General features: G+C 42.0%; 1 protein-coding gene across 1 annotated transcript in view; it reads right to left on the reverse strand.

Moving 5' to 3' along the window:
* PRKDC (protein kinase, DNA-activated, catalytic subunit) overlaps nucleotides 1–16,546 on the reverse strand; it is a 2,064,551-nt gene that overhangs the window by 420,317 nt on the left and 1,627,688 nt on the right. The window contains 1 exon segment of the mRNA XM_053715028.1: nucleotides 13,235–13,409. Coding sequence (XP_053571003.1) covers nucleotides 13,235–13,409 — 175 coding nt within the window.

A 16,546-nucleotide genomic window follows, 5' to 3' on the forward strand; every position in this document is an offset into this window, starting at 1 on the left:
TTCAATCTCCAAGCAGTTAGTCACAGAGAAACTAGATTTGGATGCTGGAACGGACCTTGAATCAGAAGGTCCTGTCTCAGTGGCAGAGTCTATGGTGGAAGAGATGACATGTCCACTAGGTCTGCATACCAAGTCCTGCGTGGCCACGCAGGTGCTATCAAAATCACCGAAGCTCTCTCCTGTTTGATTCTGGCAATCAAACGAGGAAGGAGAGGAAATGGTGGAAACACATAAGCCAGGTTGAATGACCAGGGTACTGCTAGAGCATCTATCAGTACTGCCTGAGGATCCCTTGATCTGGTCCCGTATCGAGGAAGTTTGGCATTCTAACGAGACGCCATCAGATCCAATTCTGGTGTGCCCCATTGCTGAATCAATTGTGCAAACACCTCCGGATGGAGTTCCCACTCCCCCGGATGAAAAGTCTGACGACTTAGAAAATCCGCTTCCCAGTTCTCCACTCCTGGGATATAGATTGCTGATAGATGGCAAGAGTGAGTCTCTGCCCATTGAATTATTTTGGTAACCTCTATCATCGCTAGAGAACTCTTTGTTCCCCCCTGATGATTGATATATGCTACAGTCGTGATATTGTCCGACTGGAATCTTATGAATCTGTCCGACGCCAGCTGAGGCCACGCCTGAAGCGCGTTGAATATCGCTCTCAGTTCCAGAATATTTATTGGGAGGAGAGCCTCCTCCTGAGTCCACAATCCCTGTACTTTCAGGGAATTCCAGACTGCACCCCAGCCCAATAGGCTGGAGTCCATCGTCACTATGACCCACGCTGGCCTGCGGAAACACATTCCCTTGGACAGATGATCCTGTGACAACCACCAAAGAAGAGAGTCTCTGGTATCTAGATCCAGATTTATCTGAGGAGATAAATCTGCATAATCCCCATTCCACTGTTTGAGCATGCAAAGTTGCAGTGGTCTGAGATGCAAGCGAGCAAACGGAACTATGTCCATTGCCGCTACCATTAAACCGATTACCTCCATACACTGAGCCACTGACGGCCGAGGAATGGAATGAAGAGCTCGGCAGATGGATAAAATCTTTGATTTCCTGACCTCCGTCAGAAAAATTTTCATCTATCAGAGTTCCCAGGAATGGAACTCTTGTGAGAGGGAGAAGTAAACTCTTTTTTACGTTCACCTTCCACCCGTGAGATCTTAGAAAGGCCAACACGATGTCCGTGTGAGACTTGGCTAGTTGGTAAGTTGACGCCTGGATTAAGATATTGTCCAGATAAGGCGACCACTGCTATGCCCCGCGGCCTTAGAACCGTCAAAAGGGACCCTAGCACCTTTGTGAAAATTCTGGGAGCCGTGGCCAACCCGAAGGGAAGAGCCAAAAACTGGTAATGTTTGTCCAGAAAGGCGAACCTGAGGAACTGGTGATGATCTTTGTGGATAGGAATGTGTAGATACGCATCCTTTAAGTCCACGGTGGTCATATATTGACCCTCCTGGATCATTGGCAAAATAGTCCGAATGGTCTCCATCTTGAAGGATGGGACTCTGAGGAATTTGTTTAGGATCTTGAGATCCAAAATTGGTCTGAAAGTTCCCTCTTTTTTGGGAACCACAAACAGATTGGAGTAGAACCCTTGCCCCTGTTCTGTTTCCGGAACTGGGCAGATCACTCCCATGGAATATAGGTCTTCTACACAGCGTAAGAACGCCTCTTTTTGTCTGGTTTACAGACAATTGAGAAAGATGGAATCTCCCCCTTGGGGGAGAATCTTTGAAATCTAGAAGATACCCCTGGGTTACTATTTCTAAAGCCCAGGAGTCCTGAACGTCTCTTGCCCAAGCCTGAGCGAAGAGAGAAAGTCTGCCCCCTACTAAATCCGGTCCCAGATCGGGGGCTACCCCTTCATGCTGTCTTGGTGGCAGCAGCGGGCTTCTTGGCCTGTTTACCCTTGTTCCAAGTCTGGTTAGGTCTCCAGACTGACTTGGATTGAGCAAAATTCCCCTCTTGCTTTGCGGCAGGGGAAGAGGAAGAGGGACCACCTTTGAAGTTTCAAAAGGAACGAAAATTATTTTGTTTGGTCCTCATCTTATTTGTCTTATCCTGAGGAAGGGCATGGCCTTTCCCTCCAGTGATGTCTGAAATGATCTCTTTCAGTTCAGGCCCGAATAGGGTCTTACCCTTGAAAGGGATGGCTAAAAGATTAGCTTTTGATGACACATCGGCAGACCAGGACTTAAGCCATAACGCTCTGCGCGCTAAAATGGCAAAACTTGAATTATTCGCTGCTAATTTAGCCAATTGAAAAGCGGCATTTGTAATGAAAGAATTAGCTAGCTTGAGAGCCCTAATTCCATCCAGAATATCCTCTAATGGAGTCTCAACCTGAAGAGCCTCTTCCAGAGCTTCGAACCAAAAGGACGCTGCAGTAGTTACAGGAACAATGCACGCTATAGGTTGGAGAAGAAAACCTTGATGAACAAATATTTTCTTCAGGAGACCCTCTAATTTTTTATCCATAGGATCTTTGAAAGCACAACTGTCCTCAATAGGTATAGTTGTACGCTTAGCCAGGGTAGAAATAGCTCCCTCCACCTTAGGGACCGTCTGCCACGAGTCCCGCACGGCGTCTGATATGGGAAACTTTTTCTTAAAAATAGGAGGGGGAGCGAACGGAATACCTGGTCTATCCCACTCCTTAGTAACAACTTCCGAAATCCTCTTAGGGACCGGAAAAACATCAGTGTAGGCAGGAACCTCTAGGAATTTGTCCATTTTACACAATTTCTCTGGAACTACAATAGGGTCACAGTTATCCAGAGTCGCTAAAACCTCCCTGAGCAATAAGCGGAGGTGTTCTAGTTTAAATTTAAAAGCCGTCATATCTGAATCTGTCTGAGGGAACATATTTTCAGAAATCTCTCCCTCAGCCAGCAAATCCCTCACTTCAGAACATTGTGAGGGTACATCGGATATAGCTAATAAAGCGTCAGAGGGCTCAGCGTTTGTTCTCACACCAGACCTACTGCGCTTCCCCTGCAACCCCGGCAGCTTAGATAAAACCTCAGTGAGGGTAGTATTCATACCTGCGGCCATATCTTGCAGGGTGAAAGAGCGTTAACGGTTGTGACACTTGGGGAGAATTAGATGGCATAACCTGATTCTCTTCTGACTGAGAATCATCCTTCTACATACTTTTAGTAGCTAAAATAAGTTCTTTCAGTGCATGAGGGACACATTCTAAGTGGAGGTTCCACAATGGCTTCTAAACATATTGAACATTGATTTTCCTCAATATCAGACCTACCTGCCCTCAGGGATCGAAAGTGTGGGGTAAAAGCTTCGATTTGGCCCAAAACATACACCAGGGCCCTCAGGAGTTAGAGCTTGCTGCTTGCTGACAAACTAACTGTGCATCTGAGGCAAGAAAATAGGCCCCGCCCATCTCACTTGATGTTTCCTGAGCCTTAAAGAACCGCACCAGAGCGGTTATAACTAGTCATGTGGGTTCCAAGACCCGAAAATTAAGCCATGTGTGTCCTAATAACATTGCCCAAAACGTTTATTGCCCACAAAAACGTTAAACACTCCCAACCAAAAAACGTTTGCTCACAAACATTTTACATTCAGTGTCAACCATATATGTAATTGGCCCCATAAGCAAGCTAAGTAATGCCCTTCTTTTAGCTCTAGGATTGCTGCTTACCCTTACCCTCCTGGGTATAATGTCAGCCTTTCTGAAATACACAGTCTCTCCATAAAAAAATATGACTAAACATACCTCATTGCTGCATAGCATGAAACCGTTCCTCACACTGAAGTTTCCTGTACTCCTCAGCCTCTGTGGGAACAGCAATGGACCTTAGTTACAAATGCTAAGATCATCATCCTCCAGGCAGCAGTCTTCATCCATCTGCTGCCTGAGAGTAAATAGTACAAACCGGTACCATTTAAAAATAACAAACTCTTGATTGAAGAAATTAAAAACTAATATTTTATCACCTCTTTCACTTTACCCTTCCTAGTACTTAGAGTAGGCAAAGAGAATGACTGGGGGGTGGAGCTAAGGGAGGAACTATATAGACAGCTCTGCTGTGGTGCTCTTTGCCACTTCCTGTAGGGAAGGATAATATCCCACAAGTAAAGGATGAATCCGTGGACTTGTCTTACCTTTATAGAAGAAACAGTCATAGCCTTCTTATGATTGCAGTAATAACGTGAAATCTGCAGAATTAATCAGGTACATTAAACTGAGAAATTAAAAACGGTAAATGTATTTGTACATATAGAAACATTATCAGCATTAAATGAGATAAATACATGCCACAAAATTGAGCTGAAGAGAATAAAATCAGCTTGACAATAAAAAAACACACTTAGCTTGTTGAAGAAAATTGTGTTTTGGGCATTTTAATTTCTACAGTAACATCAGAGTCAGGATCAGTCTGAGACATCTTGCAAAATGTAAAAGGAAAAAATGAACATTTAAACAAAATATCCAATTTCCTAAACTAGCAGTTTCAGGAATGGGAAAAAAATAAACAAACAACATAGCTCCCTATAATATAAAGAGAGCAAGAAGCAAAAAAGGATGTGAGGTAAAATAACATATTTTTTGGCGCCAAGTATGACGCAAGACACAAAAGGAAGTGAAATTTTTTTCCGCCAAACCAACACCAGGAAATGATGCAACTCACGTCAAAACAAGCGCAACTTCGCGCCAAAAAAAGACGCAGGAACTGACGAAACTTGCTCCACTATAGTCGCAAGTACACTCCAAAAAATATCTGCGCCAAGAATGACGCAATAAATAACAGCATTTTGCATCCATGCGAGCCTAGCCTGAGTATTTATGAGTCATGGCAAATATAAATAAACACATATATTTAAAACTTTACAATATAACATAAAGCACCAAACATAGCTGAGAGTGTCTTAAAAAATTATACATACTTACCAGAAGACACCCATCCACATATAGCAGACAGACCAACAGTACTGAAAAATATCAGCAGAGGATGAATCCCTATGACCGATAACAGAGAGCCTTTGAAAAGATTTCTCATGAGTGAAACCATAAAATCAACAGGCGATACTTTCTTCACATCCCTCTGACAAACACTGTACTCTGAGAGGAATTGGGCTTTAAAATGCTTAGAAGCGCCTATCATAGAAGAAATCAAGCACAAACTTACTTCACCACCCCCACAGGAGGCAAAGTTTGTAAAACTGAGGAATGAGTGTGGTGGGAGTTGTATTTATAGGAAACGTTGCCCCCTCCTGGTAGGAATGTATATCCAATATGTCACTAGCTCATGGACTCTTGCCACTTACATGAAATAAATTCAATTTTCTTCAGACACCAAGGGGCCCATTTATCAAAGGGCTTGCGGACCTGATCCGACACTGCGGATCAGGTCCGCAAGACCTCGCTAAATGCGGAGAGCAATACGCTCTCCACATTTAACATTGCACCAGCAGCTCACAAGAGCTGCTGGTGCAACGCCGCCCCCTGCTGACTCGCGGCCAATCGGCCGCCAGCAGGGAGCTGTCAATCAACCCGATCGTATTCGATCGGGTTGATTTCCGGCGGTTCCTGTCCGCCTGCTCAGAGCAGGCGGACAGGGTTATGAAGCAGCGGTCTATAGACCGCTGCTTCATAACTTGTGTTTCTGGCGAGTCTGAAGACTCGCCAGAAACACGGCCCTTCAAGCTCCGTACGGAGCTTGATAAATGGGCCTGCAAAACTTCACCTCCTCCATTGACAGAGGCAAAGAGAATGACTGAGGTTTGTGGGAAGGGAAGTGATACTTAACAACTTTGCTGTAGTGCTCTTTGCCTCCTCCTGCTGGCCAGGAGTGATATTCCCAACAGTAATTGATGACACTGTGGACTCATCATATCTTATGAAAGAAAAACAGAATTTATGCTTACCTGATAAATGTATTTCTCTTGTGATGTATCGAGTCCACGGATTCATTCATACTTGTGGGATATTCTCCTTCCTAACAGGAAGTGGCAAAGAGAGCACCCACAGCAGAGCTGTCTATATAACTCCTCCCTTAGCTCAACCCCCCCCCCAGTCATTCGACCGAAGGCTAGGAAGAAAAAGGAGAAACTATAGGGTGCAGAGGTGACTGAAGTCTTTAAAATAAAAATATGCTACCTGTCTTAAACAGACAGGGCGGGCCGTGGACTCGATACATCACAAGAGAAAGAAATTTATCAGGTAAGCATAAATTCTGTTTTCTCTTGTAAGATGTATCGAGTCCACGGATTCATCCATACTTGTGGGATACCAATACCAAAGCTATAGGACACGGATGAAGGGAGGGACAAGACAGGTACCTTAAACGGAAGGCACCACTGCTTGTAGAACCTTTCTCCCAAAAATAGCCTCCGAAGAAGCAAAAGTATAGAATTTGTAAAATTTGGAAAAAGTATGAATCGAAGACCAAGTCGCCGCCTTACAAATCTGTTCAACAGAAGCCTCATTTTTAAAAGCCCATGTGGAAGCCACAGGTCTAGTAGAATGAGCAGTAATCCTTTCAGGAGGCTGCTGGCCAGCAGTCTCATAAGCCAAACGGATGATGCTTTTCAGCCAAAAAGAAAGAGAGGTAGCCGTAGCTTTTTGGCCTCTCCGCTTACCAGAATAAACAACAAACAATGAAGATGTTTGACGGAAATCTTTGGTTGCTTGTAAGTAAAACTTTAAAGCACGAACCACATCAAGATTGTGCAACAGACGTTCCTTCTTTGAAGAAGGATTTGGACACAGCGAAGGAACAACAATTTCCTGATTGATATTCCTATTAGAAACAACCTTAGGAAGGAATCCAGGTTTGGTATGCAAAACCACCTTATCTGCATGGAAAACAAGATAAGGTGAGTCACACTGTAAAGCAGATAACTCAGAAACTCTTCGAACCGAAGAGATAGCTACTAAAAACAGAACTTTCCAAGATAGAAGCTTGATATCTATGGAATGCATAGGTTCAAACGGAACCCCTTGAAGAACTTTAAGAACTAAGTTTAGGCTCCATGGCAGAGCAACAGGTTTGAATACAGGCTTGATTCTGACTAAATTTCTATAAAGAAGCAGAGAAGGCGCCACATAGCATAATTCTGTGAGATAAACCAAGTAAAAGTAGATAACTCAGATGCACTCACGTTTAGTAAAGCATCAAGATGTGATGCGGGCTGGGCATGCCGGAACCTTAGAGTTGTCCGGTAAAACTCTCCTCACAGGCAAAATCTCCCCCAATGCCAGGTGGTGGTCACAGGATAATGGTATTGTTTGATTCAGGTGTTTTGTCAACTCCAGCAATATCAGGTGTGAATACCATGCAGGAATGTCCAGACAAACAAGTAGTATAAGATAAAAAAAATAAACACTTTTATCTTATACTACTTGCTACCGGCATGCCCAGCCCGCATCACATCTTGATGCTTTACTAAACGTGAGTGCATCTGAGTTATCTACTTTTACTTGGTTTATCTCACAGAATTATGCTATGTGGCGCCTTCTCTGCTTCTTTATAGAAATTTCTTGATGTGGATGGCCTTATACCTCGAGGAGAGCTGCCAGATACCGTTATAATCTCATCTTGGATACTATTGTGACTATCTGTTTTATATTTGGGACTTTTTGTACTCATATATGAATGTGTATATATAACCCTGCTAAATTTATTTCTAATTTACCATTGGTTTAATTGTACTTGTGAAGAACTATTATATTTTTGTGCATATATATATTTAGTCATATTTACTATACACTGTATATGATAGCGCCCCTATATTATACTCTGTTTGGGTATTTTTCTATCTTGATTCTGACTAAAGCCCGAGTAAACGCTTGAACGTCTGGGACATCTGCCAGACGCTTGTGTAAAAGAATAGACAAAGCAGAAATCTTTCCTTTTAAGGAGCTAGCTGATAATCCATTCTCCAATCCTTCTTGGAGAAAAGACAATATTCTAGGAATCCTAATCTTACTCCATGAGTAACCCTTGGATTCACACCAATAAAGATATTTGCGCCAAATCTTATGATAGATTTCCCTGGTGACAGGCTTTCTAGCTTGAATCAGGGTATCAATGACTGACTCAGAGAAACCACGCTTTGATAAAATCAGGCGTTCAATCTCCAAGCAGTCAGACGAAGAGAAATTAGATTTGGATGCTTGAATGGACCTTGGAATAGAAGGTCCTGCCTCATTGGCAGAGTCCACGGTGGAACAGATGACATGTCCACTAGGTTTGCATACCAAGTCCTGCGTGGCCACGCATGTGCTATCAGAATCACCGAAGCTCTCTCCTGCTTGATTCTGGCAACCAGATGTGGGAGGAGAGGAAACGGTGGAAATACATAGGCCAGATTGAAGGACCAAGGCACTGCTAGAGCATCTATCAGTACCGCCTGGGGATCCCAGGACCTGGACCCGTCACAAGGAAGCTTGGCGTTCTGACGGGACGCCATCAGATCCAATTCTGGTGTGCCCCATAGCTGAGTCAGCTGGGCAAATATTTCCGGATGGAGCTCCCACTCCCCCGGATGAAAAGTCTGACGACTTAGGAAATCTGCCTCCCAGTTCTCTACCCCTGGGATATAGATTGCTGAAAGATGGCAAGAGTGAGTCTCCGCCCATCGGATTTTTTTGGTTACTTCCATCATCGCTAGAGGACTCTGTGTTCCTCCTTGGTGATTGATGTAAGCTACAGTCGTGATGTTGTCCGACTGAAATCTGATGAATTTGGCCGCAGCTAGCTGAGGCCACGCCTGAAGCGCATTGAATATCGCTCTCAGTTCTAGAATGTTTATTGGGAGGAGAGTTTCCTCCCGAGACCATAAACACATTCGCTGAGCCAGGTGGTCCTGAGACAACCACCAGAGAAGAGAATCTCTGGTCTCCTGATCCAGATGAATTTGCGGAGATAAATCTGCATAATCCCCATTCCACTGTTTGAGCATGCACAGTTGCAGTGGTCTGAGGTGTAGGCGGGCAAAAGGAACTATGTCCATTGCCGCTACCATGAGTCCGATTACCTCCATACACTGAGCCACTGATGGCCGAGGAATGGAATGAAGAGCTCGGCAAGTGGTTAAGAGTTTTGATTTTCTGACCTCCGTCAGAAATATTTTCATTTCTACCGAGTCTATCAGAGTCCCTAGGAAGGAAACTCTTGTGAGAGGGAAGAGAGAACTCTTTTGTCACCACACTCACTTTACCCTTCCTAGCAGTTAAGCAGGCAAAGAGAATGACTGGGGGGTGGAGCTAAGGGAGGAGCTATATAGACAGCTCTGCTGTGGGTGCTCTCTTTGCCACTTCCTGTTAGGAAGGAGAATATCCCACAAGTATGGATGAATCCGTGGACTCGATACATCTTACAAGAGAAATATAATTTATGCTTACCTGATAAATTTCTTTCTTTCCGGGCTTGGAGAATCCACAATTTCATTCCAATTACTAGTGGGAATTCAAATCCTCGCCAGCAGGAGGAGGCAAAGAACACCCCAGCAGAGCTGTTAAGTGTCACTTCCCTTACCCATAACCCCCAGTCATTAGGTCAAAGGAAAATGGAAAAAGAAGATAACACAAGGGTATAAAGGTGCTTAGGTTTGTACAAAAAAATTACCGTCTTAAATTTAAATACGGGCGGGTCGTGGACTCTCCATGCCCGGAAAGAAATTTATCAGGTAAGCATAAATTTTCTTTTCTTTCCTATGGAATGGAGAATCCATGATTTCATTCCAATTACTAGTGGGAACCAATACCCAAGCTAAAGGACACAGAATGAAAGGGAGGGTGAACAAGACAGGCTGACCTAAATAGAAGGCAATACCGCTTGAAGAACTTTTCTCCCAAAGGAAGCCTCAGCCGAGGCAAAAGTATCACATTTTTAAAAGTAATGCAAAGAGGACCAAGTGGCCGCCTTGCAGATTCGTTCCACCGAAGCTTCATTTTTTAAAGCCCAGGAAGAAGAGACAGACCTAGTGGAATGAGCCGTAATTCTCCCAGGAGGCTGTTGATCATTTGTCTCATATGCCACCCGGAGAAATCTTCTCAACCAGAGAGAAAGAAGAGGAAGTAGCCTTTTGGCCCTTACGCTTACCAGAGAAAACAAATAGGGCAGAAGATCACCTAAAATGTATAGGTGCTTGTAGATACAATTTTAAAGCATGCACAACATCCAGGTTAAGCAACAGACGTTCCGTCTGAGAAGGAGGATTAGGACAAAAAGAAGGAACAACAATAACCTGATTGAGGTAGCAATCCCAACTTATTACGAAGGACTGCCTAATCTGCATGAAAAATAAGGAAAGGCGAATCGCACTGCAGAGCCGAAAGCTCGGAAACTCTTTGAGCAGAAGAAATAGCGAGGAGAAACAAAACTTTCCAAGATAACAACTTAATATCCACAGAGTGCATAGGCTCAAACTGAGCCTACTGCAGACCTTTAAGAACAAAATTAAGGCACCATGGATGGAGCAACCGATTTAAACACAGACCTGATTCTGACCAAGGCCTGAACAAAAGATTGAACATCTGGCAAGTCTACCAGATGTTTAAGCAAAGAATAGCCAGTACAGAGATCTGACACTTCAGAGTACCAACTGACAAGCCCTTCTCCAGGTCTTCCTGGAGAAAAGACAAAATGCGGGGAACCCTCACTCAGCTCCAAGAGAAAGCCCTGAAAAGTCTGTCGGTTCAGATAATCCACTTCCCAGTTGACCACCCCTGAGATGTGGATAGCAGATCTGGGGCATACGTGAGACTCTGTCCACTGAATAAAGCGAGTCACCTCCTCAAACTAATAAGCGCAGAGTTCCTCCCTGGTGGGAGATATACGCCACGGAAGGAACGATGTCCGATTGGGATCTGATAACCCAAACCAGACACAGTCGAGGCCAATCTGTCAGTGTAAAATCTGGAGTTTCTAGTCCCCAGAGACACTGGAGTAAATTATTCGGAATACAGAAAACTGACACTCCTACATGCTGCACCTTGAAGAGTTTATAAATTGACACAGCCGTGCCTGTATATGAACCTGGGACTCCTGGTTCCCACCCTGTTTCTCTTTTCCTGCACCACCAGAGGAATCTTGAAGATTAAAATATATAAAAATACCAAGAAATACCTATAAGTTTATGACAGGCACAGAAAGTTAAACGGTACAAGCACCATTACACATCAGAGCCCTTTGAAAGCCTACTAGACTAAAATATAACATTAGAAAACGGTCCTCAGAGTGAACCCCAGTAGAGGGGAAGATATTCTCACTCCTAGAACCCTTGATGTCTAAAACTGAAGCGCATCAAATATACAGATCGCGGATGGATATATAGACCGCATATAAAATAAAATGACGCCGCCATTTTCCATAACGTCTCTGAGGAGAAAAGCAAATATAAATTTACCAGAAAACCTGTCCTCCTTAAACTCATGCCCTAAGGCAGTGGAGCTAGAAATTGGCACGCAATGCGACCGCCACATTATCGGCCACCCGATATGAGGGAGGAAAGGCAGATGGTGCCAAAACGCATACATTAGCGCTGCCGCCATTAACAAAGGAAAAAACAACCTGTATAAAGGAGACTTATCTTACTTAAGCCCCTAAACATACATGTGGCCTCTAAATGTTTGTATACATGTTATAGTTGTAAGAGAGTACCTGTCACCCAGCTCTTACACCACTTCTGACAGAATGCTGCAGTTCCTATCGGAGTCCCCGACAGAGATAAATTAAGCCTCTACTCGCCACACACCACTCTCCGGTCCAACTTAAAGGCCTCTAAAGCCCGGGATGGACTGAACAGAGAGAGAGATGTGTGTAGCAGGAACGAAGCGTGCAAATATGCCGCTAACAGGCTGCAGCCGCACAAACCCGGTCTATACACGGGAGAACCGGGGATTCTGTCGCACATACAATATATTTGATAAAATAAAATTAGAGTATAAGGACTTGTATAGCACTGGATCTGGTCTCATGACAATAATCTGCCTGAGAACCCTCATCTCAGAGAAAAGGTACTCTAAGGCAAGCAGGAACATTAAACCCCATGCTCTATTCATGACCCAGTAAAAGTAATCTTAAGTCCCTAAAGCAGCACAGAAATCTGCTTCTGCTGCCCAAAAATATCCCCAAACTGAAGAGGATTTTATATATATCGATAGTCTCCACTTAAATGAGGAATTTTAACTCCCAAAGTGCTGTCCTTCAAACCTAGAAGGCAAGAACACTTACCTGTGGATCCAGCTGCAGGGCAGGAACAGTTCCATAGGTATGACAAATTCAGCCTAATGCCAGGGACCTGCAGGAAAAGAAAAACAGAGTAACCAACCCTGGTTTTCTATAAGAGGGGTAGCATTGATGTTAGAAGTTAAGCAAAGACCACCTCTACCATTACCATTACTCTTACTGAAGATATTGTCATGGACACAGCATAGCCCCACAATCCTTGCTTGCAGGGAAAAGTACCCATTAAATGATTCAATATCTTCAGACACCAACTTCGTACATCCTCCCGATGATAGAGGCAAAGAATGGCTGGGGGTTATGGGTAAGGGAAGTGACAACAGCTCTGCTGGGGTGTTATTTGCCTCCTCCTGCTAGCCAGGAGTTGAATTCACACTAGTAATTGGAATGAAATTGTGGACTCTCCATGCCATAGGAAAGAACTAGTACAGTACTGTAATCAAAAAGGCAATAGTTACTGTATTTATTCTCTGAAAATAAGCGTTATGCTGGTTCTTTGGGAACAATTGTTAATCAAAGGCAGTACAGATGGAAACTCTGTGTGTCTACAGCTTGGTTTGGATCTATTGTATAGCCCTTCATGCCAGTTACTGAGCTAGAGTTTAAATGTGTCTAAATCTGCCGAACTATCAATTGGGAATCATCTGTGCTATTTAACTAAATGTAAAGATTCACAAGATGTGACTAAAACCCAGTAATAGTGCAAACATTCTTCATAGATCATATGCATCTGTAGTAAAGCACTTCTGTTTAGAATCTGTGTCCCAATATTTTCATACATCTCAATACCCCCTAAATTCTTACTCCTATCATAGAAGTCCTATGCAATAGCTTATGATTATTTTCTATTTAAAGTGGCCTTACTATAAATGGTTCTGCTAACAACATAAATTACTGGACCAGTGTCTTTGAGTGCAAGGCAGATGTATATCATGTTATTCTAGTACAAATCATTTACTGTTTAAGTGTAATGTATTTACTTTATGGAATCATTTTACCTAGTAAAGAGATTGTTCTCATTACAGTTTGTATCTGCTCACTGCAACTCTGGCTTTGACTGCGGCTATGGCTATAGCGGCAATAACTGTGAATCCATTTCACCAGCCAATCCTCTCTGGTTTTAGACTCTCTGTGAAGATCCTTTAGAATTTTCATGGCAACGGAGAAATTGTTCTAAAGAAAAAAATAAATAGTTACAACTAATACAGAAAAGCACCAGATAAATAATTTGATACGTTTTAGAAATGAGAGTGTATTATATTAGATTTTACATTTGTTAGTTTTTAAAAGCAGAATTAATGCAATTCTTTTAAAATTATCCTCCCCACTAATGCAGCATTTCCTATACAGTATGTTTACTCACACATTCTTTTATACTAAAATGAAACTGCATTAACAACAAATACAATTCAATCTTAAAATGATAGTGAAGTCAAAATTAAACTTGCATGATTCAGATAGAGCATTCAATTTTAAGACACTTTTACATAGACTTCTATTTTCAAATGTGCTTTGTTCTCTTGGTATCCATTGTTGAAAAATAATATGTACATATCCTATACTAGTGGGAGCAAGCTGCTGATTGGTGCCTGCACACATTTGGCTCTGGTGATTGGCTAACTAGATGTGTTCAGCTAGCTGCCAGTGGTGAAATGCTGTTCCTTCAGAAAAGGATAAAAAGAGAATGAAGCAAATAATAGAAGTAATTTGGAAAGGTGTTTAAAATGGTATGTTCTATCTAAATCATAAAAGGAAAATTTGGGGTTTTCTGTCCATTTTACAACAGCATATTACATACTAATTCATAAGAAAATATACATCCTCTGAAGTTCATTCTAATAAAAACATAATTTATGCTTACTTGATAAATTCATTTATTTCATGGTGGTGAGAGTCCACGATCCATTACTCATGGGAATTACTCTTCTTTACCACTAGGAGGAAGCAAAGATTCCCAAACCCAAAGAGCTATATAAAACCTCACCCACCTTACACATACCTCAGTCTAACATATAGCCAAACAAGTGAGGTAAGAAAAAGGAATAAGAGCAATAAAAGGAGCAGGGAAATAAAAGATGTGCTCCAAAAAAACAAATCCCAAACAACAAAGGTTGAGGGCTCGTGGACTCTCACCACCATGAAAGAAATGAATTTATCAGGTAAGCATAAATTAGGTTTTCTTTCATACAGGTGTTGAGACTCCACAATCCTTTATGCATGGGAACTAATACCCAAGATGTGGAGTCCACAAGTAATAATAAAGGAAGGAATTTAAAGGGCCACTAAACCCAAAATCTTCATGATTCAGATAGAACATACAAATTTAAACAACATTACAATTTACTTCTATTATTTATTTTGCTTCATTTTTTAGATATCCTTATTTGAAAAAAAAGCAATGCACATGGTGAGCCAATCACATGATGCTTCTATGTGCAGCAACCAATCAGCAGCTACTTAGCATATCCAGATATGCTTTTCAGCAAAGAATATCAAGAGAATAAAACAAATTAGATAATAGAAGTAAATTAGAAAGATGTTTAAAAAATGCATTCTCTTTCTAAATCATGAAAGAAAAAATGTGGGTATCATGGCCCTTTAAAAATAGTTTTTTTTTCAATGGGAAAAGAAATCCACAATCCTAAAGAATCATTTTTTGTATATTTATTTTTTTATATAATGCACTTAAAAAAAGGTATAACCCTCAAACTGAGACAAATGCCTGAAGAACCTTTCTACCAAAGGTTGCTTCAGAAAAAGCAAAAACATCAAAATGGTAAAATTTAGTGAAAGTATGCACAGAAGACCAGGTTTGATCAACTGAAGCCTCATTCTTAAAATTCTTAGGGCTAGATTTATTAAGCCCCTACGGCAGCAAGTTCTCTCAAGAACTTGCTCGCCGGGATTATCAAGCAGCGGTCACCAGACCGCTGCTTCCCTAACATCTATGCCACCTCTATTGTGGCGAAATTCAATCTCCTCGGTCGAGTCCGACCGAGGAGATTGACAGCTCCTGCCCGCGCGTGATTGGCTGTGCGCGGGCAGGATTGCACGCGAGCGCAAAATTGCGCTTGTGTGCAATGTTAATTACCTGCGGGTAATTTCGCCCCGCCATAGGCGAGCTGAGGCGTACAGGGCGCGTATACACGCCCCTGTACGCCTCAGCGTTGATAAATCTAGCCCTAAGTGGCAACTGACCTAATAGAATGAGTAACTATCTACTGCAGTGGAGGCTGACCTGCCTCCAAATAAGCTCTGTGAATCAAAAGTTTTAACCAAGATGCTAAATAAATAGCAGAAACTTTCTGGCCTTTCCTAGGCCCAGAAAAAAAGAACAAACTAGAAGTTTGTCTAAAAAACTTAGTAGCATCAACATAATATGTTAATGGCCTAAACACCATACAGAGAATGCAACGATCTTTCAGAAGCATTCATAGGATTGGGACACAAAGAAGGAAAAACAATCTCTCTAACCAATGTTTTCTGAAGAAACAACCTTAAAGGACACTGAAACCAAATGTTTTCTTTCGTGATTCAGATAGAGCATGCCAATTTTAAGCAACTTTCTAATTTACTCCTATTATCAATTTTTTCTTCGTCTCTTGCTATCTTTATTTGAAAAAGAAGGCACTTTTTGTTTTAGCACCCTGGACATCACTTGTTTATTGGTGGGTGAATTTATCCACCAATCAGCAAGAACAACCCAGGTTGTTCACCAAAACGGGCCGGCATCTAAACTTACATTCTTGCTTTTTAAATAAATATACCAAGAGAATGAATACATTTTGATAATAGGAGTAAATTAGAAAGTGCTTAAAATTGCATGCTCTATCTGAATCACAAAAGAAAAAAAAATTGGGGTTGTGTGTCCCTTTAAGCAAAAAATTAAATGTATGCAAAACAGCCTTATCCTGATGAAAAATCAGATAAGGAGGGTCACAAGAATAAGCATACAATTCAGAAACTTTTCTAGCAGAAGATATAGCCCAGAATAAATAACACTTTGAAAGAAAGAAGTTTAATGTCGAACTTGTGAAGAGGTTTCAAAAAGAGGAACCTGCAAGATCCTTAACACCAGGATAAGATTCCATGGAGTAGAAATAGGCTCAAACAAAACAATGCACATCAGGAAGATTAGCAATCTTTCTTTGGAACAAAACCTGAAAGATCTGAAATCTGCCCTTTCAGAGAACTGGCAGATAAACCCTTATCCAGGCATCCTGTAAAAACTGAGGAATCCTAGGGATTCTAAATAATGCCAGGAAAAACCATGATTGACACACCTAGAAATGAAGGTTTTAAAAACCTTG

Source organism: Bombina bombina, chromosome 5, assembly GCF_027579735.1.
Source record: "Bombina bombina isolate aBomBom1 chromosome 5, aBomBom1.pri, whole genome shotgun sequence".
In the NCBI taxonomy this organism is placed as follows: domain Eukaryota; kingdom Metazoa; phylum Chordata; class Amphibia; order Anura; family Bombinatoridae; genus Bombina; species Bombina bombina.